Consider the following 27359-nt stretch of genomic DNA (forward strand, 5'->3'; position numbering starts at 1 on the left):
AAATCAGAGTGAATGATGAAATTCATTACAATGATGTAGGGGGATGTGATGTGATGCTCTGGACGATGGTACAGATTTCCTGTGCTCCATTTTGTATGCACTTTGCCAGACACAAATTTGAAATATGTACGTGACTTACGTCTTAAATGCATGAAATTAACTTTCTCAAGAATTAAAAGGGAATATCTCCACACATTAATGTACTTTGAAAGTCTGCCCTTATGAAAGTCAACTTCTGCTCATTTTTGCTATTGAACAGGAACAGGAGGTGATACATGTGGATAGTGCAGTCCCTCATGGAGGTTGCCCACCACAGGCCCCGGCCTGCTGGCCTGCCAGCAGCCGCTGGGGTGGAGGCATCTTGGGAGGGTGATGCCCCGACCCTCATGCCTCCCAGCTCCGCCCTGTCTCCGTGGATCCAGCTGCGGGGGTCACAGGGGATGATGCCACCTGGGGTGGGTCAGAAGAGACGGTCACTGGTCAGCGGTCAGCTTCACTCGACGATGTCCCACTTCAGGTGAGACCAATCTGCAAAAATCCCAACCTGGAAAAAAAAAAAAAAAAACCCAGACAGACAAACAGTGCTAAATGCAAGTAGGATTTCTGCTGAAAAGGTCATTTAGGAGCTCACATAGCCTGAACAATAAATATGATTGTTACTTATTTCTGAAAGCTGAACAAAGCTGTGGGTACTCAAAAAAAAAAAAAGAGAGCAAAGGTCACTTCCAGTTTCTTTCAAAATGCCACAGAATTTAAAAATATTTTGTACAAAATGTTGTATACTCTGTATGGAATCATTGTCCTTTCACTATTTACAAGGAGGTATTAATTTGCCATCCACTCCATTGACCCATTGTGCTAACATGTTGAGATTTTATGTATACTTTTTAAAGACGACTTTGGCTTTTACAAACTGATTACGAAGCTTGCCCAAGCCCTTCTCAAGGCTTGCGTGGCATTACAACAACAAATGCATGCAAAGTGCGTCTCACGCATTGGAAAGTATCGAGTATGTACCTTCAGTCATACGACACATGGATATGACTGTTGTGTACTATGTAACTATTAATAGAAGCTCAAGCACTCCGCCATGGTACCCCCATCAGCGCTGTATAAAATGCATGTAAGTGCTACAGTCAGTTTCATTACTACTCATGATCGGGGAAAGTTAGAACTACCAAGGAGGTATACCTCCTTGGAACTACTCATTAGCACAGTTTATTGCTGCAGAAGACAGCATCTTTAAATATTTCAGTGACAGACTTTGAAAATGCAAGATACATGTGATTTATGATATTGATGCATATACACTCAATGTACTTCTTGGGAGTACTGGAGAAGCATGCATTTGCTTTCATAATAAAAAATAGATGGCAACCACATAAGCACTTGTTACATGATCAGAAGTATGTACAGGTGAGTGGAGAAGCTTGATTCATGGCCTTTGGAATACGTACAGTGACTAGTAAACTGGCCTACTGACTTTAAGTCTTAGAATGTCTCTAACACTTAAGCTGTTGTTGCAAGCCAAAATGAAGACATGAGGCCCCTGTGATACCACTGCTAAGAGTCTTGACTGCTAGTCGTCAGGTTTAGTTGACATACTGAGAACATGTGATAACATGATCGTTCGTCATCGTCCGCGACGTAAACCCTGGTAAAAAATTCTTCAGAATATTGTCCTGTAATGATGCATGTATGATTGATACCAGCAGACTGTCAGACAGTTCATATCAGTTTCCCATGCAGTAAATCATCCATAGTGATGAAGTTACTCTGAACAAAGCTAAGAATTGTACCTTCTCAGTACACTTGTTTCCGCATAACGAGGTACTGCTTCATTGGGTACTCAGCTTAACTGGTGCACAGGCTGGACAAACAGTTTCAATACATTTTGGTTGGCATTGTGGTTGATTGCGGAGAAATTTTCTCAACAAGACTGATCTATAATTTGTTGTTTCTCGTAAAAATTCTTCAAAATGGGCATGAATATAAATTCTGAAGGAACTTTTAGGTGCTGAGATGCAATAGAGTACTTACTGGTACTTTTGTGTTTTAATACAAAGTAATATGTTGAATGTGCAGTGTACGATAAACTTTTAATGAATAGTTAATGTTTAAATGCAAGTGCATGTTGAATGTGCAGTGTATGATCGATTCGTTGTATCACCACAGATGAACTCTTGTGCCAGCACTACACACTACCCAAGCTACCCACACAGTGACACACTAATCACTCCATGTATAAGCTACGTATTGCTACAAATGTATACCTCTTGAGAAAAATGAAGGAAAAGTTAGACTCCACTGAGACTGTAAAATTTGTATTTTTTTCAGGACTTTTGTGGAAAAATAAACCGACAGTTGCCATTAAACAGGTCTACGAAATTTGTATGGAGACATTGCTCAGAATTTGCTGCAACACATGGTTGCATACCTGGTGTAGGAGTCTAACTGCACAAATTTTGAGAAGTCAAGTTTTCTGAGCTCCCAGGGATCAGTAGCAAAGAATAAGTTATATTTATCATGCATCGTTTTCCTTGAAAGCATTTAATGAAAAGTCGAGGTTTCTGCAAAGGATGTTGTGTGACTTACATGTAAGTCTTTGAATACAGTTCACAGGAGATGAGCTGTGGCTGTAGAGATGTAACTTTATCATGCTTTGTGTGTGATAAGTTACAGCTAAGGGTTTCGATAGTTTGTGATATCTTACATGAATGAAATACCCTCTACAGTATATCAGGTTCATCACTTAATTCGGTGAGTAATGCTCTGCCTGACACTACCCAACTATGTAGAGACTGTACTGGTATACTTGTAGGTCAAATGAAGACAGAGCGTGTATGGAACTGATTGACACATTGCCCTGTAGACATCAACATAAGTGAGTCCATCAGGCCCGGGAGAGTACTACGTTGATGTAAGGCAGTTTGTCAATCAGTTGCAATAAAGACATCTGGATGGAAGAATTTCACAGATTTGAATAAAGCGTGCATGATCATCCCTTGTGCCTGTATGTTCAAGTTACAATCTCACTATCTCTGATGTCCTAATCAATACATTAAAACTGGTGCACGGTACTCGATTGTCTGGTACTGATTCAAAGCTTTAAATTCATTGTTCAGGCCATAGAAACAGAGAGAGATACTCACAACTAATTGACTGTTTAGATTCTTCCTAAACATTGATGTCATATCCTTATTAATGAGATTTATGTCATTGGGTATGATACAGGTTTTGATTTGTAAGTGAATATCAAATTACTAAACTTGAGTGAATGGCTTGTTAAAACAACAACAAAAACAAAAACAAAACTGTGTTTATCAGGAATATCGTTATCGTACGTATACGTAAAGTCCAACCTGGGCTATAAAGGGTCCCTGTCATGGAAATTCTTCTGCGTGGTCCACATGAGGCGGAGAATTTAATTAACTCTTCTCTCAGAGTGATGTGAAGCTGGCGTTGCATGAAGTTGTGCTCACATGACATGACGAAAAGTCACCCGGGCCTGATGGACTTCTTGCTCAGTCGGGCTCAGTGATACAAGGGGAAAGAACCATCTGGTTTCCATTCTTCAGAAACTTTAATACGTGGTACATCCGACATTTCCAAACAAATCAGCTGTGAAGGTGAAGGTCCCTCCTCGTAAGTGTTCATGATAGGAGCAAAGCAGCTGGATGTTAATGAAATTTTTAAAAACGAACGAAACGCCCCATGGATTTTTGCCATTCGTTTTGCTGTCACACAATGATTTAAGTAGCACTGAGGGCGTGCTTTCTGTCTGTATGTTTTATGATGAATTTCAGTAGACACTTGATTTATTTTGTGCAGATTAATAATGACTTGATCAGTTCTAGATTATTTCTGGCTGTGAAGGGTGAATTCAGAAACAGGATGCACATCTTGTGAGTATCATATCTGCAGAATCTTTCATTGTAGTATTTCAAATATTTTTGTCCTGGAATCATAATTATTTATAGCTGTATTCTTTTTTAAGTGGAGATATTGGTGAAATGTCAAGAAATTTATCCTAATAGTGTTATTTGTGTGAAAGGGTATATTATTCCCCTCACTTTCTTTGAGTTACTATGATTTTTCTGAACTATATGCAGCACAGTATAAGTTCTACTTAACTAATGGTAAAGACATACATTACCTATAGGAAAGTACCGGTATGACAAAAAAAAAATTTATGAGAGTTGATCCTTGTAAACTAATAAAACATGTATCGTCCATGTCTGTATCCCTATTGTTTGCACCTTGAATGATATTTCACAGTAAAAACTTATTATCGAAGGAGGGCATCAAATTGGCATTATACCTTTTTTTCTCAAGTTCGGAGTTTCGACCCTTTACCTGATTGATTTTATGCTTTACGAAGTATAATGATAATGATAAAGCTCATGTTGCACATTTTATGGAAATAGTAACTTTGTTCATGGAAATCTCCAGAAATAGAGAAAGAAGGGGACAAGAACAAAGGACAAGACGGAAATTAAATACAATTGAAGGACGGAACCAGAGCTATGAAGTTATGGACATAATTATTATGATATCAAGAGAGTTTTCTGGAGACTTTTGAATTGTTCATTATTTGAGGAGAGTTGGAGTATGAGCTTGCCGAGACAGGCACGGTGACACAAGTCTTGCAACACAAGTCACATAGGAATGAATCATTTATGATCATTCCGAACAATTGTTGACCCACTTTTTTTGTGTGTGTACATACACTGTATACTATACCCTGGCTCGTGGTACTTTTATGGATCATGGAATAACTGCAAACAGGTTATGGACAAAGGTGCGGTGCAGTACTGCAGTTGTGCAAAATTTTGTTTTTATTTAGTAATAGAATCAGAATAGAAATAAGTAATGAGAGCAAAAAAGTATTTATCTGAGTACATGTAGTCAAACTCCTGTTGGCACCATCAACATTATCAAGTGGTGCCATTTCAGACCATTGCAAATATACACTGTTTTTATACTGTATTTTCCAGACAAGGTATTCATATTGGTACAATTTGTGATTTTTTTTTTTTTTTGACCCCTTTTTTCATCTTTTTGTGTTTTCATTTTTCTGATTTGCTTGTTATTTTGAGGTACATTTAGAGGATCATGCAGAGCTTTTTGGAGAAAGAATGTTTGATGCAATCTTTGATTATAGTATCAATGATTGTTAAGTTCACGATTAAATATTTTGTAGCTCATCTTTTGATACCATTGTTAGATGGAACACAATTTTTAGATGTGTCAATGTTTCTTTATTTGAGTTCAAGTTTTAATTAGTTTAATTTTAATCCTTGAGTATTAATTTTTGTCATGTTTTTATGATGATAAACAGCCAGGTTTATCAAGGAAACCATCTCAAACAAGAACAGAAGGCGTTTTCACATCAGCCCGATAAAAATCCAAGCTCAAGATATTTTTTGCGATCGCAAATTAGCACGCTGTTTCATTTCCTATTCACATCAGCCCGAACATTATCAAATAGCGTGCTAGTTTGCATTAATTATCCTGCTATTTCAGAAATTTCCTGAGTTGGACTTGAGAAATTTTCTCAATCAGAGCGATACAATTAGTGTGCTAATTTGTATTCACATTATCAAATAGCGCGTTATTTCGTGATCAGGTTAATTTCCCAAGTCAGAAAATAGCGCGCTATTTCGAAACATCAGACTGATGTGAAAACGCCTAGTGCAGAAGTTTGTTCTCTTGTCATGAATACATGTTTACAACTGTAGGAAGATACCATGAAATGCATGCACAGTAAAGTGGAAATAAAATTCTCAGACTTTAATAGACCAGCAGTTACTGTCATATCTAGAGGGCCTACTCAATTTATCATTTAAATGTTTGGGCATGATATTTCCATATTTTCCTAACAGTTTGCACTTATGTATTGCAAAATTTTTGAGTATTTTAAAGGGGTCGTATAGTTTTAGTTGAGACCTAACTTCAGGTTTCTAACATTTTTGGTGAGATAATGAGAATCCTCTTATGAAATGTGAAAGAACATATAATTCCAAGAGGAATTCAATGTTTATTTGATGAAAATTGGTTTTGAAATGGCTGAGATGTCAAAAACAGAGTGATCCTAATAAATGGTGGGACCCACCTTTTATTACGATCGCTTTGTTTTACTTTGTTGGATGTCTCAGCCATTCCAAAACCAGTTTTCATCAAATAAACTTTGAATTCGTCTTAGAAATAGAATGCCATGCTCTGTACTATTTCACAAGTGGTTAGTTGGCACATGTATCTCACAAACAGTTAAAAACCCAGTCCTCATCTCCACCAATACTGTACCATCCCTTTAATTGGTTGTCCACAGGGTCAGTCCCATTGTTGCCTCATTTTGTTAGCCTTATGCAAAGACTGTACCATTTCAAGACATTCCCTTTACTTGGATACTCTTCATCTTGCTTAGAAAACAAAAGATCTTCATTTAACAGTACCTTATAGCAGAAAGTTAGTCTAATATGAAAAGGTAATTGTAGATGTGCAGTGCAGGATTATTGCATGTAGTGGGAACATGGTACAAAGGAAAGAAACAAGAAGACCAACAAAATGGAAAGTGCTGCATGCAGTCTGATAGCCAGACTAGCGATGAACCCACACCAGTTAGTACCAGGACCAGGCCCAATGTGTTTGTCATTGTTCCTCAATGTCGGTACGGCTGGTCTGTGTACAGTATGACTACTTTATGTACTTAAGTGAATAATTTACATTACCTCCAAATTTAGACCAAGGAGGTACTAGGAGACTATTCCATTGCAAAAAGATGTGAGGGTCTGTTCCTGTATGGAAATGTACACATACGTGCACATTCCCATTACAAATTTTCTTAAAAAGCAAGTTTAAATCTGTAGTGGCCATGTAAAGTTTCGAGGTAGAAACCATCATTGAATTTCACTTTTGATTATTAAATTGTTTGTTTAAAACAGAGAGAGAGGGAAATAATCAGTCTACATTTGTCAAATAGAATATTGACTAGAATGTCTTGTGAAAGAAAAAAAAAATGGCTGTACAGTATATACCAAAAGAAACTTTGCGTTAAATTTACGTGTAACGCAAGCGCCGATCGTTACTGCGTTAATCTTTCTGCGTTACAAAATTAACGATCACCGTGCGTGAATGATCGTTACAGATCGTTACAGATCGTTACTGTGCGTTACAGATCGTTACTGTGCGTTAATTTTTAGATCTTGCGTTAGCGGACTTGTCATGTGGACTGGCAAGAAATCTCGGAAATTGCGAGACTCGGAGATGCCTCGGTTAAGTAACTGTCGTTCGTAATATTTACTACGGACAATTCCTGCCGGCGGAAGGCATTTAAATAGCGATATCAAATGCCGAAAAGATTTTGTAGTTGAGCAGAACTCCCCTGGCAATGTCGTGTTGTCATGGTCGTCAAATTTGTACTCATGGGCGCAGTCTATGGAATCGGGCAAGCAAAAATTTCGAAGCCACATTTTTCCCCACAGCCAGCATATTCCATCGAACATTGAACCCATGCAATCACGCATACGCAAGCCTAAAACTAACGCCGACTGTCTAACGTTAGCGATGTCACGATTTCAACAACTGTCAGACACTTACTCAATTCAGGAAGGTGCAAAAGTCCATTTATATTCCAATACACAAAGTCACAACGTGTGTCTCGCCGAATAACTGGTGGTAGTGTGTGGTGACTAAGCCGAGTATTTCGGCAGTAAAAGTAGCTGCAGCAGAAGAACATGTCTACCACTTTCTGCTCGCATTATTACACTGCCAGCAGGTGAGTCAAGTGGTGACTTGATAGGCACGCTTCACATGAAAGTTTACCCAGAAACATGAAAAATCCCACGATGCCAAGGTGCCAGAGTGGGGAATGGGGAGGGGTGGAGAGAGAGAGAGACCAATCAACAGAAGAAACCGCGCGTACTGGCGCATTCTCGGAGGTCATGAACAGTCTGGGGTCTTGGAGATGAACAGAGAAGGAATGTTTAATTAAAGATAGCTCAAGTCGAAGACCCAGGATTACAAACGTTGATTCTTTTTTCCCCTTTCATGAAACATGCCTTCACGTTTAGAAATGGTTGCACTCCTTTAAAAAAAAAATCTCCTGCGATTTTTGTTAACTTAATATAGCCGTTTAAAACGTCAAACTTACCATGAAAGTGTTACTACTTGTAATACAATAGTTAATACTATACCTATTGCTTTAATCATATCTGTATAACACAAATTTGACTAGCAATGACAATAAAAAATACTTGTATTTGTTTTGTGCGGAGATTTTTTTTTTTGTCTTTATCCTGACTAGTTCCTATGAAATTTCTAATGTTTTTACGGCAGCATCAACAGCCTAAAATAAATTACTGACAGATTTATAGATTATGAAATTTTTGGCAACCATCCATTTGAACGTCAGGCATGAAAAGCTCCTGATATTCAGCAAAAACAACTCAACAGATCAGAGACAAAGTTCCTTCAAATTTTGAGAAATAGCACGCAGATTTGCTGGGCGTGGTAGGGTCCATGCTTTGAGATCGTCACAATCGTGTTGTCACCAGGGAGGTGGAGTGTCTCTCTTCCACCTCCCTGTTGTCACGGAGTATCGGGAAGTTCTCACAAACTCCAGGATCACCCCTCCCTGCCAACTCCATGTTGCTCCCAGGGAGGCGGGAAGAGTCTCTTCCCACCTCTCTGTTGCTCCCCAACGTGCATCGTGAATGCGTGGCGTTTCTTGTCACCGTCAGTACCCGAGGCTGCTTTGTATTTGTCTTGGAATATTGATTCTTCTTGTCAAGACTTGAGTGTAGTAATCGTTTTGCATGGCTATGTAAAAAATTGTGATACAACGTGTACTCAACTCGTCTTTGTGATTTTTTCTTCAGTCCAAAAGGAAGACAAAATAGTATCATGACGTTTGCAATTGTTCGAAAGGTCTGCTTTTGATAACTCAGACTACTCAGTAATCACCCTTGTTTTCCCGCTCCCAGGCCCTCCAATTTTATTGAGCAATCCACACGCGCGCGCAAATTCCTTTGCCATGTGGTTTTGCCAGCCAGCTGTCGGAATGTGCTTTGAAGTTACATTTCAGCCTGGCCTGGCTGGCATGAATGGGTGTCGAGTTTCAATCAATACCTACTGTTGTTTTATTCTTGTATTTGAACATGTCGTTTCACCTGACAACACACGGAGATCGGGAAGGTGTAGGGCTAGGGAAGAGGTTTTTGTTGTGTGTTGCAACCTAATCCGGGCAATTAACCCCAGAGGGCAATTACCCCCCCCCCCCCCTCCCCCGAATACTGGTTAATGGTAAGGTTAGAGTAAAGATTAGGGTTAGGTTTAGGGTGAGGAGTTTGGGTTATGGTTAGGATTAGGGCCAGGGGAAGGGTCCGGGGTAATTGCCCAGGAAGAAAAGAGGGACGCGCTTTTGTTCTTGGTCAAATCGATTTTCCTAGGTGATGCTGTGGAGCTAGAAAGGAACAAAAAAGCAATTATGATGTCTGGCGTACTTCCGGGACGTCTTATTTTTCTTGCACTCTAAAATTTCCTATTGTTTGGCGTTATCAATTTCATTAATTGTTGTTTAGTTACCCTCTTTCGCATTATAAACTTAAAGTCCATATAGAACATTCATTCGCATTAAGATCACACTCGAAAAGCTATACTGGTGTATAGTTTGAACACAGCAAAATGAAATAACGAATATCCCGCAGATTTTCCATAATTATGCGTCATGTGGGTCAATTCATTTTCTTTTCTTTCTTTTTTTTTTCATTTGTCTTCTTGTCGATGTGGGGGGTAGATTCAGGATATATTACTTTTCCTTTTCCCCTTTCGGCCCGATGCGATTACTCCTGGTGCTGACATTCTTTCTGCTCGTCTTCCGATTACAAGTTATACTGTTGTTGTAAATAAATGCGCATGGAGCCCCAGCTGTATCGAAAAAAAAAAAAAAAAAAAAAAAAGCTATCTAAAGTTGACCGTCAAATACAAGTAAAATCAGAATCAATTTAATGGTACGGGTTCGCGGTTTCAATCCCCTCGAAGCCCGCGATATTTGCCTTTCAGCAAGACACTTTATCCACAAAAGGCCAGGGCTCCACACTAACTTTTTTTTCGGTGGCCCGATCGGGCCACCAAAATGATTGATTTTTATTTTGTGGTGGCCCGAAAAGAAAAACAAACAAGCAAAACTACCGGTCCTAAACATAGAAAAATAAATATCAAGTATTACTGAAGTGAGTGAAATGAGAAAGTGGGAGCATTTGCAGACAGTGTAAACATCCGACATTTGTTTTAGCATCGTAAAGAGGGAAAAGTTACCGTTATTTATTTCTGATGGAAATTCAAGCAATCATCCAACATTTATTTATAAGTATTTTAACACCTTCCGGACGTGAAAGCAAACATCCGCTCTTTATTTTATCATCTATGAGCCGATTGATACCGTTAATCATTTCCGAACGTAAAAACAACAATCTGTTACTTATTTTAGCATCGTACGGAGCTGAATATTACCATTATTCATCTCCAAATTCAAAAGCAAACACCCGACATTCATTTTATGATCGAAGGAGCCGAATGTCACTGCTGTCCACTTTCGAAAGTGAAATGAATCATCTGACATATTTCAGCATCGCACGGAGCCGAATGTTATACTGTTTTTCACATTCAAACGTCAAGGCAGACATCCGACATTTACTTTAACATCAAACGCAACTGAATGTTATTGTTATTCATTTCGAAATGTTAAATAGCAAATGTCTGATATTTTTTTAGCATCTTAATTATGGAGCAGAATGTCGATACTGCTTTTCACTTCCGAACGTTCAAGCAATCATCTGACATTTATTTTGGCATCTTCCGAAGCCGAATGTTATTGAGCACTATTTACTTTCGAACGTAAAAGCGAACATTCGGCATTTCATCGTCGTATTTGTATACGGAGCTGAATATCATTGTTATTCATTTCCGAACGTCAAAGGGATCATTCGACATATATTTTAGTATCTTCCGGAGCTGAATGTTATTGCCATTTACTTTCGAACGTAAAAGCGAACATCCAGCAATTATTTCATCATCGTACTGAGTTGAATACTATTGTTATTCATTTCCGAACGCCAAAGCAAACATTCAACATTTATTTTAGCATCTTCCGGAGCTGATCGTTATTGCTATTTACTTTCGAACATAAAAGCAAACATCCGTCAGTTATTTAGCATCGTATGGAGCAAAATATTACTGTTATTCACTTCCGAGCGTAAAAACAATTATCTGACAATTATTTCAGCATCTTCTGGAGCCGAATGTTGTTGCTATTCACTTCCGAAAGTAAAAGCAAATATCCAACATTTATCTCATCGTTGTACGAAGTTGATTATTATTGTTATTCATTTCCGAACGCCAAAGGGATAATTCGACATTTACTTTAGCATCTTCCGGAGCTGAATATTATTGTTATTTCCTTTCGAACGTAAAGGTAAATTTCCGGCATTTATTCTATCATCGTACGTAGTTGAATATCATTATCATTTATATTCGACCGTCAAAGCAAACATTCGACATTTATTTCAGCATCTTCCGGAGCCGTATTTTATCCTTATTCATTTCCGAACGTAAAGGTAAATTTCCGGCATTTATTCTATCATCGTACGTAGTTGAATATCATTATCATTTATATTCGACCGTCAAAGCAAACATTCGACATTTATTTCAGCATCTTCCGGAGCCGTATTTCATCCTTATTCATTTCCGAACGCAAAATCAAATATCTGACATTAATTTCAGCACCGTACGGAGCTGAATCTTACCATTATTCATTTCCAAAAGTATAAGCAAACATCCGACGTTTATTTTTGTATAATACGGAGTCGAATATTGCCGTTATTCATTTCCAAAATTAAGGGCAAACATCTGACATTTATTCTAGCAGCTTACGGAGCCGATAGTTACCGCTGTTCATTTTCAAAACTCAAGGCAAACATCCGGCTTTTTTGGCGGCCCGGCGTGCGTTTTTGGTGACGCCGGTCGCAAATTAACAATGCGCGAAATCGTGATTCGATTCGCGAAAAGACTACGCTAAATCGCTACACTCGGCAGGGGCTACGTCGTCCTTTCACCAGGTCTCGTTACAAAACCAAAATCTCGCGTGAGTTCTTGCGTTACCTATCGTTAATTTTAACGAAACATCGTTAATTTGCGATACGGATCGTTACTCATCGTTACTCATCGTTACTCATCGTTACTACAAACGTTAATTTTCCCGATCGTTACTTTGCGTTACTAACGATTCAGGTGAAAGCGCTTGCGTTAATGAAACGTTAATGTTGATTAACGCAAAGTTTATTTTGGTATATACTGTATATGTACAACTTTACTGACGTGAGAGCCTATATATTTACTATTTCTTGAAATGTTGCAATGCTCATTTGCCCTTCAAAAACATTAGCTGATGCATACGAGAATAACTGATATTCGTCAGTAACTCAACAATCATCGTGTTGTCACCTTCCTGGTGAAGGGCCCTAGCATGAAATTTTGACTCAAAATCAAAAATTTGTTTGTGACATACTTCAATGGTTTTGAAATCTCTTTCATATGATTCAATCGTTGTTGTGGGTTGTTTTTTTTTTTTTGGGGGGGGGGGATGGGGAGCACAAGCCTTTTAATAGGCTGCCTCAAGCAGTGGCTTGTTCCCATAATATCTCATATTCGGAGAAATGAAATGCCAAAAACTGCAACAAACAAAATAGAACGAAACCCACAGAAATTGCAGTGAGCTCCCCATTGCCTCCTTGCTTTCTAATTCTACCAGACACCATACATTCTTAGACCAGTAAACTTCCTACTTGCCCAATGTCTCATCAGATTTACAGTGTAGTTGTGCAAGAAAGAAACAATGTGTGCACATATTTGTAGAGAGCCAGTGAAAGCTGTTTGGAGTAGTACTTTCGCTATGAATGAATTGAGATTTGTCGCTATGCACGTCTTCGCTATGCATGTCTTCGTGTCTAACATGAATAAAGCCATTGTCATCAGCTAGACATTCTGCAATGTATTTGACAGTTTGATACAAGATGACATAAACTGTATTGATCTGGCTCATGTTCATGTGGGGTCAAAGGTAACAGGTCAATGAACTTGTCATTGATGCAACCTTCCATAATTATGATAATGATCTACATTGTAGCACGATGGAGAATCATAAGTGACCAGAAGCAGACATAATGTCCTGTAGATCTAAGGTCAGTGGACATTGACCAGAACCTGTCCTTGTCTTGTTGTTTGGTAGTTATCTCTGTGTTGATGTTGATATAAAATTTGTTACTAGGACTAATGGCAATGTAAACTTTATGTTGGTGAAATGTCCAAGTTATCCCAGCATATAAATAAGATGATGCTGCTACACATAGAGGATAATACAGTGATCTCTTATAACAACTATCAGTAAAAACAAAAGTGACTTTTCTTCCCACAAATTTTTTGATTGTCTGTCAAACCCTGGTATTATAACAAAGTTATTCCACAAGTCCCAAGGAGATTGCTGTATTGATACTGTAAAACATGATATATTCGCGGCATGAAAAAAGATAAGAAATGATTACCTGGGGTATATGCAATATTATTATCTGCAAGTATCTGCAACACTGTCAAAAAAAATAAACATAACCTCCTTGGCAGAGGTATTAAAGAGAAATGTTTGTGTGCCATAGTTTGATGTTGCAATCCAAACAGGGAACAAATAAAGCATAGTTGTCAAAATGTTGGTGAGCTTCTCACATGAAATTAATCATTAATGTTTCGTTACCTGTACTTGTGAGCATGAAGCTGGTGCATGGCTCCATAGTAATAATTATATCTGTGTATCGCTGCATGGCATGTGGTGCTTGAGATTTGAATGGTAACCTAGAAAATCACCAGAAAATCTTCACCAGGACTTTGTAACTGTTTGCCACGGCATGGACTAATCAAAATTTGATGAGCGGTTCGTGAAGCGCCCTCTTCACCTGCCAAATGGGCAACTTTTAAAAAACGAATGAGTTGTCAATTTGCACTGCAACAACAGCTTTTATGACAGTCAGAGCTGTTTAATTGCAAAGTTACTGATTTCTAGTGAAGCCATGGAGGACAATATAAGGTACAGCTGCCATTTGGTAGTAAGAGGATTCCACCCTGCCAACCCAGAGCCATGATGTTCTGTTTGAACATTACTTAGTGTATTGAATCGACACCAACCTGCATTGGTATAATGTCGTGAACACAAGAGAGATCAAGAGATTATCCCAGAGATTAGAATACAAGTCTGGGGGCGTAGACTGAATGAAAAGGAAGGTAGCAAAAAGGATTGGTATTTTTCCTCTGGTTCCCATTGTGGCAGAGATTCTGTCTTCCGCTCACCCCATTCCTTATTATTATTTTGGAGAGCAGTAAGGGAGAGAGGGGCAGGTTGGTGCCTTTAGCAAACACTTTACCATGCCCTGTTCATATTTTGGAAAGTGTATTGAGATATCACTGGCAGCTAGCTGGACACACTCCACACCCTCCTTGGCTCCAGGCTCTTAACATTACGATGTCTGATTGTTATTACGCCTCATAAATTGCCATAAAGTGAATTTCTGAGGCACGCCTTGCTCCTTTGACAGTGATGCTCTCCCTGGTTAATAATTCCAGCTGAAAAACAACCTTATGATTCTTGTTCATGTGAGTCTGCATAACGTGGTGATACAAGCTGGAATTGATGGGGACCAAAGTGGACCAAAGAAGAGCAAGTTATGTTTTCTGTTTTTGACCCACAGGCATTCCTTGTTGGTTTCTCGAGGTAAGATTTGTCTTCTTGTGAACCAATGGTCCTTCCAAAGTCGAGTTTCCATTTCCTTTGCAGTTTGCATTTCCTTTGCAGTTTGCATAAGGCACCGTAGTAGGAGAGCTGGCAAGTGATAGGACTCCTTGATTTTGCAGGAGCCTCCCTAAGAACTACAATTTTCTTCTATGTCCTTGCAATAGCATAAATGCACCTGTCTCCCTGATTGGGATGCATGTACATTTGTAGAGTAACTTTGGCCTATAAAAATGCATGCAATATGCACAAACGGTATGTAACTCCCTAACTGCCCATTGGAATCTACTTGATTTTTATGTTAAAATTTTGGCAGCCCTGAAATAACACGATGCTTCCTCCCTTACAATTTTACCCTGTCAAACCTTCATTACACCACATGTGGTTACCACTTGTAGTTGTTAAAGATTTTAACTTGTGAATGGATTGTCCAATTCTCCTCAAACTTCACTGATGTGTTCTACTAATATCGCTGCGTATGTTTATTCCACGTACTGGATATCATCCCCCTTCGAAACAAAGAAGTGGATGTCAGCAAGTCATCTCATGTGGCATTAAACCCTTTGAGGCCATCTACCCAATGCCATGAATATTGTATGCAGAAGCTGGTGATGGTGACGTTAGGGTTAATCCACGGGCACCTTGAAGTGGCCGTCCTGTTCACTGAGTTTGATGATGTCATGTAGATGTACAATAGTGAAACTCTCATTTGTCTCCAGCTGAGATGTCACTATTTCCACTTTTATTGGTGGGGCATTTTGTTTAAAACTCTGCCACTGGTGCTCAAGAAATACAACACACCTAAAGTGCTTACGTATTTTCTCTCTGACCGTCAAATGGAAAGATGCAAAGGCACTTTGCAGTCAGAAAATCAACTTTAGATATAAGCTTGATGTATGTACTGTAAGTATTTCATTGCATATGGGAATGGGCTTTGTTATATACAGTGTATGAGATCCATGAGAATGAAATTTTCTCTGTGATAACATGACAGTGTTGAAGTAGAAGTCAGCTGCAGAAATGTGAGTATTGATAAGTTTGAAGGAGCAGATTTGAATTACCAGTACTGCTATTGAATATACCACTTTACTGACAAGTTCTTGAAAGGTAATATTATTTGAATAACAGAGGTTGTTTCTGACACTTGTAAAGCTTGCTTGACACTTTTGTGACATACATGTAGTAACAAGTGGCAAGCAAGCTGGATTCCAAGTATTGAAATGCAGTTTTGTAGTCCTTACAAATGACTTGAAGGTCTGTGGTTGCACGGTCCATGGAGAAAAAATATGGATTTAGATTATGATTCTGAGATATTTTGGTGCAAGACCTTTTCTGACTTGTTGAGTATAAGATTCCCAACCAACCCAGTCACTTTAAAATCCTTGTGCTGACATGTACAAGTTTGTACCAACTCAGAAAGTGAAAACATGGTTCGAATTTGTAAACAGTAATATCAAAGTCACACAATAAACCTTGTGCATGCATTGCCGTTTTAGTATGAAATTTGTTTGTTTAATCTGTCCTTTCGTGCTCTTTCATATGATTATATCAGCCACCCACTTCTAGTTGTTTGTATTTTTGTTACTTTTTAAGGCTCCAAAGTACATTGTACTTACTTGGCAGTTTCGCATGACAGCAATTGGTGTGTGGTATTTACCTGGTCAAAGGTAATTTCTTTATCTCAAGTCTTGTGATTGGGTTGATAGGGGCCTAGGGGATCTATGTGCGACAAAATGATGACATTTCCAAATTGTTCATGGACTGGGAACCCGTTTTGGCACCTTGGCGAGGCAGCCTCCCTTCTTTCCTACCATGAATCATTTGTCTCATGTCTGGACGGTCAACATCGATTACATAACAAGGGGGCAATTTCGCTCTGGCCGTTGCTGATTATTTTTCTTCTTCATCTTCCTTGGGTATCAGACTGTCACGCTCGTTGCAACGTGAGGATCCACGTTGGAATGAGTGCGAGGTGTCGTTTTTCAGACATTTTGTGGTTGCACCTCATGTGTCAGATGATGTTGCTTGACGTTTAGGCTCGCGTCAAACTCTGAGGGTGCATATGGTCGCAGAATCAAGCAACACCTGCCATTTTAATGCTCCTCCTGCAGCTTTGGTTCCATTGGTGAAGTACCTTCAAACTCTGGAACCCATTCATCGTGGGACCACTCGAATCGCAAGCATCTTTTGGGAAGAGCTCATCTTATGATTTGCTTGCCTTTTTGTTTGTATTCGTGAGAGAAATTGTTGGGACTGTTGGAGAAGGGAAAACATTTTTACTTGACTTTCACCATGATTGAGAGATTCTTTTCCGTTCGTTCCCGGTTGACTGCCTTTCCCAGGTGGCTAACATTCCTGGGAGACTCCTTCTTTGGATAGATTTTCCTTGCCTCTTAATACCTATCTCCGCACGACTGCTTCTTTTACTCAAACACCGGAATCTGATTCCCTGCCCCATCACAAGGAGATTATAGCGGAGTAAGAGTGCAACGTAAACCTTTGCAGGCATGGAAGATATTAACAACAACCAGCCAGTCTTGTAAGTACTTGGGTTATAATCACACATTCTTTGCACTATGTGGGATAGTGGTTAAAAGGCTATCTGCTATGCACAACACCATTTTGTAGTTGTTTGATATTGTACTGTCGATTTGACAACCATGATTTCTCCGATCTATTGAGGATTTCACGTATGTTTCATAAGTGCATTCCAAGGTGCTTTCCTTAAAGGACAAGTCCACCTTCATATACATGCGGATTGAGTGAATGCAGCAATGTTATTGGAACACATCAGTGAAAGTTTGGGGAAAATTGGACAATCCGTTCAAAAGTTATGAATTTTTAAAGTATCTGCACAGTCACTGCTAGATGAGAAGACTACTAGAGTGTATGATGTCACATGCGTACAACGATATAAGAAATATAAAGAGAGTTTCACAAAATTTTACTTCTCATCCAGCAGTGACTAAGCAGAAAGTTCAAAAATTCATAACTTTGAAACGGATTGTCTGATTTTCCTCAAACTCTTGCTGATGTGTTCTATTAATATTGCTGCATTCACTCAATCCCCATGTCTATGAAGGTGAACTTGTCCTTTAAAGGGTACCACCGGATCAGGACTTGTGTTTCTGGTATATATACAGATACACCACACATAAGGATAAATATCACAACTATTGTCATTTAAAAAAAAAATCCAACTGACTTCACAAAATGATAACATTTGCACAATTTTTGCCAGGGCTATAATAACACATCACTCAAAGCAATTGCTGCAAACATAGAGCGCCATATTGCTGGCCCCCTGCATGCACTTAGTCATAGTCATAGGCACCAGGTGCGCATGCATGATAATGTAACTACTGTACGAGCTGAAATTTTCGCGTACAGATATTTTCGCGAATTGCTACTTGGAGTACATTTTCGCGTGTTGTTAATGTTGCGGTTGCGAGGGTCTAACTGAACTTAGTTATTTGCGCTTTGTATTTTCGCGGTTCAAAGGTGATTCGCGAAAATAAAACCACCGCAAAAGTTTCAGCTCGTGCAGTAGTCTGTACCTACTCTACGAGCCTGCAATCATGTTCAGCAGGTATCGTTTGAGTTGGTTGAATGTGAGCTTCATGCTCATGTCACGTGCAGCTAGTACATTTTGTACGCACTGTAGATCTGTGAATGGTTCATCCCCTGTTAGCACTATTCACTTCCAACAAAACTTCATGTGTAGAGGGTTTCAATAGAGTGAATCATTGCCTATGAATACAAAGATAACCCTAATCATGCTTTCATGGGTCTCAACTGATGATATCATTCTACAGTTTGTAATGGCAGTGGGAAGTACATTCAGAATATTACATTCCCCATTTGATATTGCATGGGCAAGTTATGTATTTTATTGCTTTTTTTTGGGGGGGGGGGGTGGATGGGTTTGTGGAAGAATGATGGAATGGGAGGGTGAATAACAGGAAGACATGGGGTGCTCATGTGTGTACCAAGCCAAACGATCGGTATACACAATGGGACCTAATTTTCATCATGCGTTAATAGTGAGGAATATTTCACAGTGTTTAGATTTCCATCCATCCAGTTCCCTCTTTGTATACTCTGTTTAAATCATAAAACGGACAGAAATATTTTTGTATTTAAAAGTAATTCATATTGTGTGTATCATAACACACAAATGAATATTATGATATAATTTCCCTTTATAGATTAATGAATAATGCCTGATATATTGCTTTAATTTTGTGAAGAAATTACTCTTTTGAAGCTCACTCATGATCTTTGATTGTTATTTCTTTTGCCATTTTCTATTATAAATTTGTGGGATAATTGATGAATCAATCAGATCGATGTAAAAATTGACAAAGTAGTAAGTGACTAATTCATATTCCAAACAGGAAGAGAAGGAAAAAACAACAAAATTGTAATTATGAATTTGAAATTCAAGAATGACAAAAATCTCTGTCGTGGATTAAATGCATTGCTTTCCAGTTTGAAGATACCATATTTTTCTAAGCACAAAGTTTGTTAACCTCTTGTACTGCAGGGGCGGATCCAGGAATTCTGTAAAGGGGGGGGGGGCGTGACTAATATTTCTGGTGCCACTTCCGGGTTTCATTGCAGTATTTTCTTTTTATTTTCTTTGTTTTTAACGAAAATTAAAGGGGGGGGGGGGCGTGCGCCGGTTGCGCCCCCCTCTGGATCCGCCACTGGTACTGTATGCAATTTGCTCTTTTTTATGGTTTTGATTGGCTTCCCCTCATTCAATGCCCTGATCTTATAAAACATGGGCTCGTTACATAATGTTTGTTATTAAATGCCTTATATGGGCAAACAAAGGAGCGCTGGCTTGAGTTTGTGTTAGAGCTCATCCCATTGATCATAACCCTCAAGACTACACTACTGTACCACTGAATATCATACATCAGTTTAATGCCCACTGGAGTCTGAGAGAAATAATGTAGAATTTCAACAAGTATCTAAAGAGGGGATGTCATCTAATTTTCTGTGTCAATTTACCTGTTAACGATACAGTTAATAAGAGATTACTGTGTGTGCAGTTGTGTAAATTCCTGCTTAATCATTGGTTATGAGTCTTTGATAGCTTGGAATAGAAGTAGGGAAGCAAACATGCTGTGGAAACGCTCTCAGAACTGTACATAAATGCTTGACAACGTCTGTGTAGACAAGGCTCATGGAAGATTTTACATCACATAGTATATTGAGGACAACATTGGTTTTATCTATAAAGCATTTTGTTTCTCTTGGAGCACAGTTAACATGCCCGGGCCCCGTTTTATTAAAAGATAAAATCAATTTTAAATTTCCTTGCCACACAGGCTGGCATAGACTTACAGTTGAAATCAACTAATCAATTTTAAGTCTTCATAAAACAAGGCCCTCATGTTTGATATGGTTGAGAAAACTATCTACACATCAGCAGAGAGTAATGGTGATTCATAAATCATAATCATTACCTGCCATGTGTCCAGAATAGGACCATGGACTTAGAATATATGTCAACATGTCCTTTGTTTTGTTTTGTTTTGTTTATCCATAAAGATGTGATTACAAAAACAAGTGATGAACATTTTGTGCATACAGCACATACCACTGACATGACGAAATCCTCAGTGTGTTTCAAATAGTGAAAGTGAGAGAGAATTTTTTTTTTTTTGTATGAAGGATGTCGTTACATCAATTAACTAAAAAGAAATAACAGGTTGATTGCCACAACTGTTTTGCAAGACAACATCAAGAGGTGGTCCCTATTTTGAGAAAAGCTGATGCAAGGAACACTTGTCATCAGAGACTGTGTCTTGGTGCCTGGGGAGATTTTGAATATCTTCATTGTACACTGTATAGATAGGAACTCTACATTTTTTTTTTTTTTTTTTTTTAGAAATGTCAGTAAACAATGAACAATATTAAGAAAATGCAGTGAGAATTTTACACAAATTCATTTTTCTATGACACTGAAAGAATGCTAGACCTAGCCCCTTCGAGAAGAATGGAGAAAGGTAATTGCCTTATCCTTGTTATATCTCACTAACAAATTTGGGGAATATTTGCATTCCATTAGATATCAAAATGTGTGATTGAAAAAAAAAAGAATAATTCCTTATGTTTTGTAGAACTTTCCCTTTAAGTCAAGTAATGCGGAACTTAAAGGCATAATTCACTATTTGCAGATGAAACAAAAACCCAGCATTCGTGAAGCAAAATAGTTCTGAAATGTGAGTTAGGGATAGAAACAACCAATGTAAAACTTTGAATAGGTAAAATCAATGTTAAGTATTGTCAATTGTACAAAATGTGAACAATAGTTATGATAAAGATGTTTCTAGACTAAACCATGGAGCTACTAACGAGTAGCTCCATGACTAAACCGTCTACAGTTACGGTTTATTGAGAAAAATACTGATATCTGCATATATCTGCTTTATCCCGAAAATTTTTTATGATACTAATAGGATGTTTTGTGGTACAACAGACCTACACATATGCATTAAATGTCATATCTTGAATTTTTTTAAAAAAATCACTGTTCCCAAAGGTAAACAGGACCTTTAAGTAAGCTCTTATCAGGGTTGTCTTAATCATGCAAAAAAGAATGCTGTCCTTGTTGGTGGTGAGTGCCAGCCTTAAAAGATATTGTCACCACAGAAACCTTAAAAAGGATTACTTTGAATAAGTTTGCCTTAGGCAAATTCCTCATCATGTTTTTCAAAGCAAATGTGTCATCCTTTACTGTTTTGTCTACAATCCCATGTGCTATGTGTCTTTTTTGGCTACCTAACATATTTGTTAAAATGGGTGTGTGTGCGTGTGTGTGTGTGTGTGCTGTGTGTACAAATATATGTGTCCATGCACTCATGTACTATAGTATGCAGGGGGGGGGGGGGGCTTTTGTTTTGGCTCATTGCTTTAAGCTGCCTAACTCTGGTATAATACAGTGTAGTGGGGCCATTCACACTGGCAGTGAAAAATTGTCACAATCAGGTGAAAATCTAGTGGCAACTGTGCCAAAAACCATCTGAAACATATTACACTCAACTGTATGTTTTTGATTACAAACCATGCCACTTCTGTGTGCAGTCTGTTGTGACATCTCACAATGAGAAAAAGCGCTCATCGCAGAAAACTGTGTCACAGAACTCCCACTCAATGTCTGGATTCTTTCCTGCAGCCATACTTGAAGTGTGAAGTTCCCAGCCCAAGATGCTGTCATGTCTTAGGCTTGGTTCACATAGAAGTATACGTTATGCGGTATTCGCTATTCGCTTTTCTCTACACGCTATATGGGCATGGTGGGTCACATAAGGTAGCACGCGTGTCCGACTTGATATTCTTTTGGCGCCTGTACCTGAAGTTAATTTCTGTAAAAAAAGAAAGAAAAGAAAACAATTTTTTTTTTCTACATAACTTATTGATATTCGAAAATAAACTTGTTTTGGACCAACTTGAAGCAGAGAAATCACCTCTGCAAATTACTGAACTTCTAAATACAACTTTTAATGATTTTTTAATGGGGTTAGTTCTGCCAGTCGATCGAGATGGGGTTATTTGAGCCATATGATTTTACACACTAATAACTAGAATTTTTTTTTTTTGGGGGGGGGGGGTGGGGGTGGAGAGAGGGGGAATATGATTGGAAATACTGTAGTTATGTTTCCAAATATTTATTTTAACATTTCAAACATGTACAGTGTATCAGCCTAATTGATTTTTATCAGTTATTCATTATTTGCTTTGATGACATCATTTTTATGGTGTGTGTGTGGGGGTAGCCTAATTCTACTACCCCATCCCAGCTCTGTGAACTCATAGAAAAGTGAAGTGATAAAGAAATCATTTTATGAACAATATTTTCTTGGATTAAATCTATTTCCGCATTATTTTCAACTTATTATAAGAATAATTAAGTAATTAATTAAATATTCCAATAAAATGAGTACCAAGAAATCCTATAATTTGTAACTTACCTTATCTTACCAAAGCACACATTCAGAACACCAGCTGCCACACCCGAACAGGATGGTATACGCTGCACGAAAATCGAACAAGCACGATTCTCACTGTACTATGCTATACGCAGCTATACAGCATTTTCGAATAGTGCCCTCTTATGTGACCCGGTATTATAATTAGGAAATCCTGTTGTTCGATTTAAGCTGTTCGAGTGCCCTCGAAAACATGCACCGTATACCCGAATAGTATACTCCTATGTGAACCCAGCCTTAACCAGAGTTTTGTGGAGCAGACTGTTACCGTATGAGCTGATTTTTCACATAATCAGTACAGGTGCACAAAGTTTAAGCAAGACCCTGCAATATTTCTATAAACCTTTGTGATATTTTGTTGCATTGTGAAAAGGAGAACTCAAACATTGTAATTTTTTTAAGGTTGCGATGTTTACTCATGAGAATGCCTGATGCCAAAGATAAGAATGGCCCCACTGGAGGTATGATATCCCAGGGAAATCCCAGCTAGATGTTGAAATGACACCAGCAGTCTGGGGGAATTTTGCAACACAGGAATAACCTTACATTTGTGGTATGAACATTAATGACTCCTCCAAAGTTTTCATTCCAGAGAATGGCCGAAGACTGATGGTGTCATATTTTATTTGACATGCTCTCCTTTTTTTCCCCCCTTTTTGTACTAAAAAAAAAAAAGAAAAAAAAAGTGGCACTATTTTTGTTGCTTGATATTTTGTGGCTTGATTTATGTCATTTTGCAACTTGTGACTATTATGAATTGCAAATACAACTTCCCATCTTCTTTCATTCTATTTCTTTTTTCTTTCTTTCTTGGGGGGGGGGGGTGGAGAGGGATAAGAAGGAGAAAGAAAAATGGAACGGGCTTCTCCCCGCCCCTTTCATCCTGTCTCTTATCTTTCTTTCTTTTTTTTTTGGGGGGGGGGTGAGGGGAGTAGTGGGATGGGGAGGGCAAGAAAGGAGAAGTTAGGAGAAAATGATATGGGCTCAAAATTTTCAAGTTCAAATTTTTCTGTCCAAGTTACTTTTTCAATTTCTTCAGATATTAGTTTCCCCCGAGTCTTCCATTCATGTAATCTAGAGATACAATTGTATTTCAGGCATGTTGTAGGAAAAACACTGATATAGTGGCATCAAGTATGGCGTGAGACTTTGACCCCATTTACACCAACCGAAAGGCTGGCCTCGGGCCGGCCCGAGGCCGGTCTTTCGGTTGGTGTAAATGCACAAAAGTCGAAATGCGTTACCAAATGGGGTACCAAATTCGGTACCAAATGGCGGCCCGAGACTACCTCAAGGAGGTAGTCTCGGGCCGGCCTTGGGCCGGCCTTTCGTTGGTGTAAACGCAAGCGGACCATAATGCGCGACCTGCCCTCTTAGCTAGCTGTAGAAATCGCGCTGACGTCACACACCGGTTTGGTTTCATCAAAGATCGTACACTATTTACGATCTTTGATTTCATTTTCGTTGTGTCATTTCACTTCCGTTGTGTCATTTTGTGCAGCTGGGACCGATGACCTGCGTAGAAAACCGGCTGCTGTCTCAATAATTTTTTAGATTATTTCCTTCTTGACAGGTATAGATCTTTACATCTGATTTGTTTACCCTTATTTTTCCGATTAAAATTTTGTAATCAAACATCAGAGTAATGTTGTCTATTAACAGAATACAGTAACCGTTTCGTTTACAACAGTCCCAGTCCATTAGAGCGCCACAAACGACGAAAAGTAAACTCGCGGGAGGGGATTTCTCTCCGAGGCCACTGCTCGCAAGGCAGTGTAAACGCACGAAAATGCGAGTCCGAGGACCGCAAAGTGGGCCGGCTCGTTACTGTAAATGGGGTCTTTGAAAGGGGCCCATCTAAAAGTCCCTGTTTTCTTGTAATTCAGTAGTGCACCTAGGGTCATGTCTTGTTTATAAATACACATGCACTACTTCAGTAGAATGAGGCGGTAAGACTCCTGCTGACTGACTTGAAACAAATTCCGTCAAGTTCAGCAATAGGGCAGTTCCAGCGTTACGGACATTACATTTCAGACAAAATTTGCAACTTTAAAAGGTCATTAAGATAACAAAATATTTTAATTCTGAACTCATACAGTGGAATCACTCACATATGAGGCTAAATCATAAACAGTGAAAATTTCAATCCATTTCACCACAGCATATGGCACTTATTGCATAAAATGTTGGCCGTTACGGACATTACATTTTTTGGACATGACTTTTTGCATGCCTATACAATCATTGAAAAGTCTGTGAGTTTAAGCACATAATTACACCAATGTAGGAATGAATTGAAAAGTAAAGAAATGTTTAAAGGAAATAAAATCAAATTTAGTGAAACAAATGGCACATGTACCTCCTATAGCCATAATTGTGGTGTTACGGACATTACATTCTAAGCGTTACGGACATTACAGATTTGTCCACTTTCATTAAGTGGCAAGAGTCACATGCAAGTATTAATATTTTTTATCCTTTTCACTTGGATGGTAATCAATACACATTGGACAATGCTACTATAGCCCTTTCAGGAGATCTTTTATTTCAGGAGTTGCCAATTTGAGGACTATTTGGTCAGTATGGACCCCTACTTTAACAATTTGTTGACTTTTCTATCATATTGGACTTTAATCAACTTATTTAATGCCTGCAATAAAGTTATGATCTATAAATAACATATAGATCAGCCTTTTGACTTTCCATTATGATATTCAAACTTTTAATTACTCAAAATGTAATTTTAAAGAAATGTTACGGACATTACACTTTTTATTCACATCTACATAGCCATCACTGAGCATAACTCTGCATGAACAAACAACTTTCATCTTAATCAAAACTAATGCATAATCAAAATTAAATAAAATAATGGTTCAACAAATGCTCAGTATGTATTTTTACGCAATGAATGTTTAGTTATACTTTCTTTTTTCCCCAACAAATTGTTGAAGTACAACAGTCTTTTCCAGGGTCAGAAAAGTCTGTTTTGGAGAATATTGTTTATTCTGCTTCCAAATCAATCACCTTGGAAGCAAGAAAGGTGTTCTTGACCAATTGTTGGAGAGGGTCTAATACTAATGATTCCATCCTGTTCTAAAAACGGCTCTCCTTCACTACACTCAAAGAAATATTCATGAATCCTTGTCTTTTCAGAAATTTCATAATCGATGGACTTTCCTCATTACATAAAGTCCGACCTCAGTTATCCAGCAATCACTTTTCTGGATTGCTCTATTATCCAGATATGGACTGGCACATTATTTTTTTTTTTTGCATAATTCGGTGCAAAATATGACTAAAAGTACATATCACTTTTTTATTCTTTACAAGGTAATTGTGATTCAGGACATAAATGTTAATCGCTATGGTACAACATTACATTTCTAACAACCAAAATACTGTTGCTAGAAGGAATAATGAGGAAGTGTATTTCATTCACATTCCATTTGATTTCCACATTATTGAATAATAAAACATGAAATTTTCATGTAAATTATAATATTGAATAGTCAATTAATAATATCCTACACAATTTGCTTACAAGTGTCATGCATGAGCATATCTCCCTTATCCAGCAATATCATTTTATCCAGATGGCTACCGTTCACGACATGGTTAGAACTTGAGGTTGGACTGTATTTCCTTAACAGACAAGTCAGACCACAACTGACCATACATTGTGTAAAAGGCCTTGTCCAGAGATGTTTTTGACTGTTTCTCTTCTTTAACAATGTTTTAACATACATTCTTGCCATCATAGTATAATTACTCAACTTGATATGCTGTTGCTGTAATAGCTTGCATCCATGTACACGTATTTCATGGGAGAAGTAAGTAGACACAAGAAATAAGATTGTAGAGGAATGCAGAAGATTAGTCAAAACCTTGTTGAAACACTGCACTTGTTGCTGAGTAAAGTCCCAAATCAATTTTCATGCAAGGGCTAGGGCATTCATTGTGACCGATATCAATATTGTAGGGTAGAATGCAAGCTATTCCTAATAATCATATGTAGCTAATACTTTTGCCACAAATGTGTAATGTCCGTAACGCATTAGTTATGTAATGTCCGTAACGCTTTTTAAAAGGAATTATGCAGGTTCCCGAAAAACTGTGTGGATATGTTGTGTGATATCTCATTTTAGCTTTGCGTTTGAATTTAGAACAAAATTAGACCAAAACACAGTGTGTTACAAGAACTTTTACATCTAAAACGTTACGGACATTACAGTTTGAAAGAGGTGGAAATTCAAAAAATCGAAATGCTCATCTTTTAAGAAAGAATTATTTTCTTTTGATATCAAGGAGGATCATGTAAAAATGAGTCATCAGCTTTATCATAGCATAAAAATGGTTGCCTGAAAGTCATTTTATAGGGAAAATTTCTACTTCAGAAGAATTACATGCAAATTATACTAAATTTTTCTGCAATGTCTTAGAAAAAACAAACGATTTCAATACCTAAAAAATTACGTTTTTTCCAAATTGTACCAAATTTTTTCATCATATCAGTTTGATATGAC

The 27359-nt window shown here is 38.1% G+C and overlaps 1 protein-coding gene across 1 annotated transcript in view; it reads left to right on the forward strand.

Moving 5' to 3' along the window:
* The first annotated feature begins 275 nt into the window (after positions 1-275).
* LOC140241398 (uncharacterized) overlaps positions 276-27359 on the forward strand; it is a 57844-nt gene continuing 30760 nt past the window's right edge. Inside the window, exon 1 of the mRNA XM_072321128.1 lies at positions 276-517. Within this exon, the coding sequence (XP_072177229.1) occupies positions 276-517 (242 nt within the window). The remainder of the gene's footprint in view (positions 518-27359) is intronic.

The sequence above is a fragment of the Diadema setosum genome, chromosome 18 (genome assembly GCF_964275005.1).
Source record: "Diadema setosum chromosome 18, eeDiaSeto1, whole genome shotgun sequence".
Classification (NCBI taxonomy): Eukaryota; Metazoa; Echinodermata; class Echinoidea; order Diadematoida; family Diadematidae; genus Diadema; species Diadema setosum.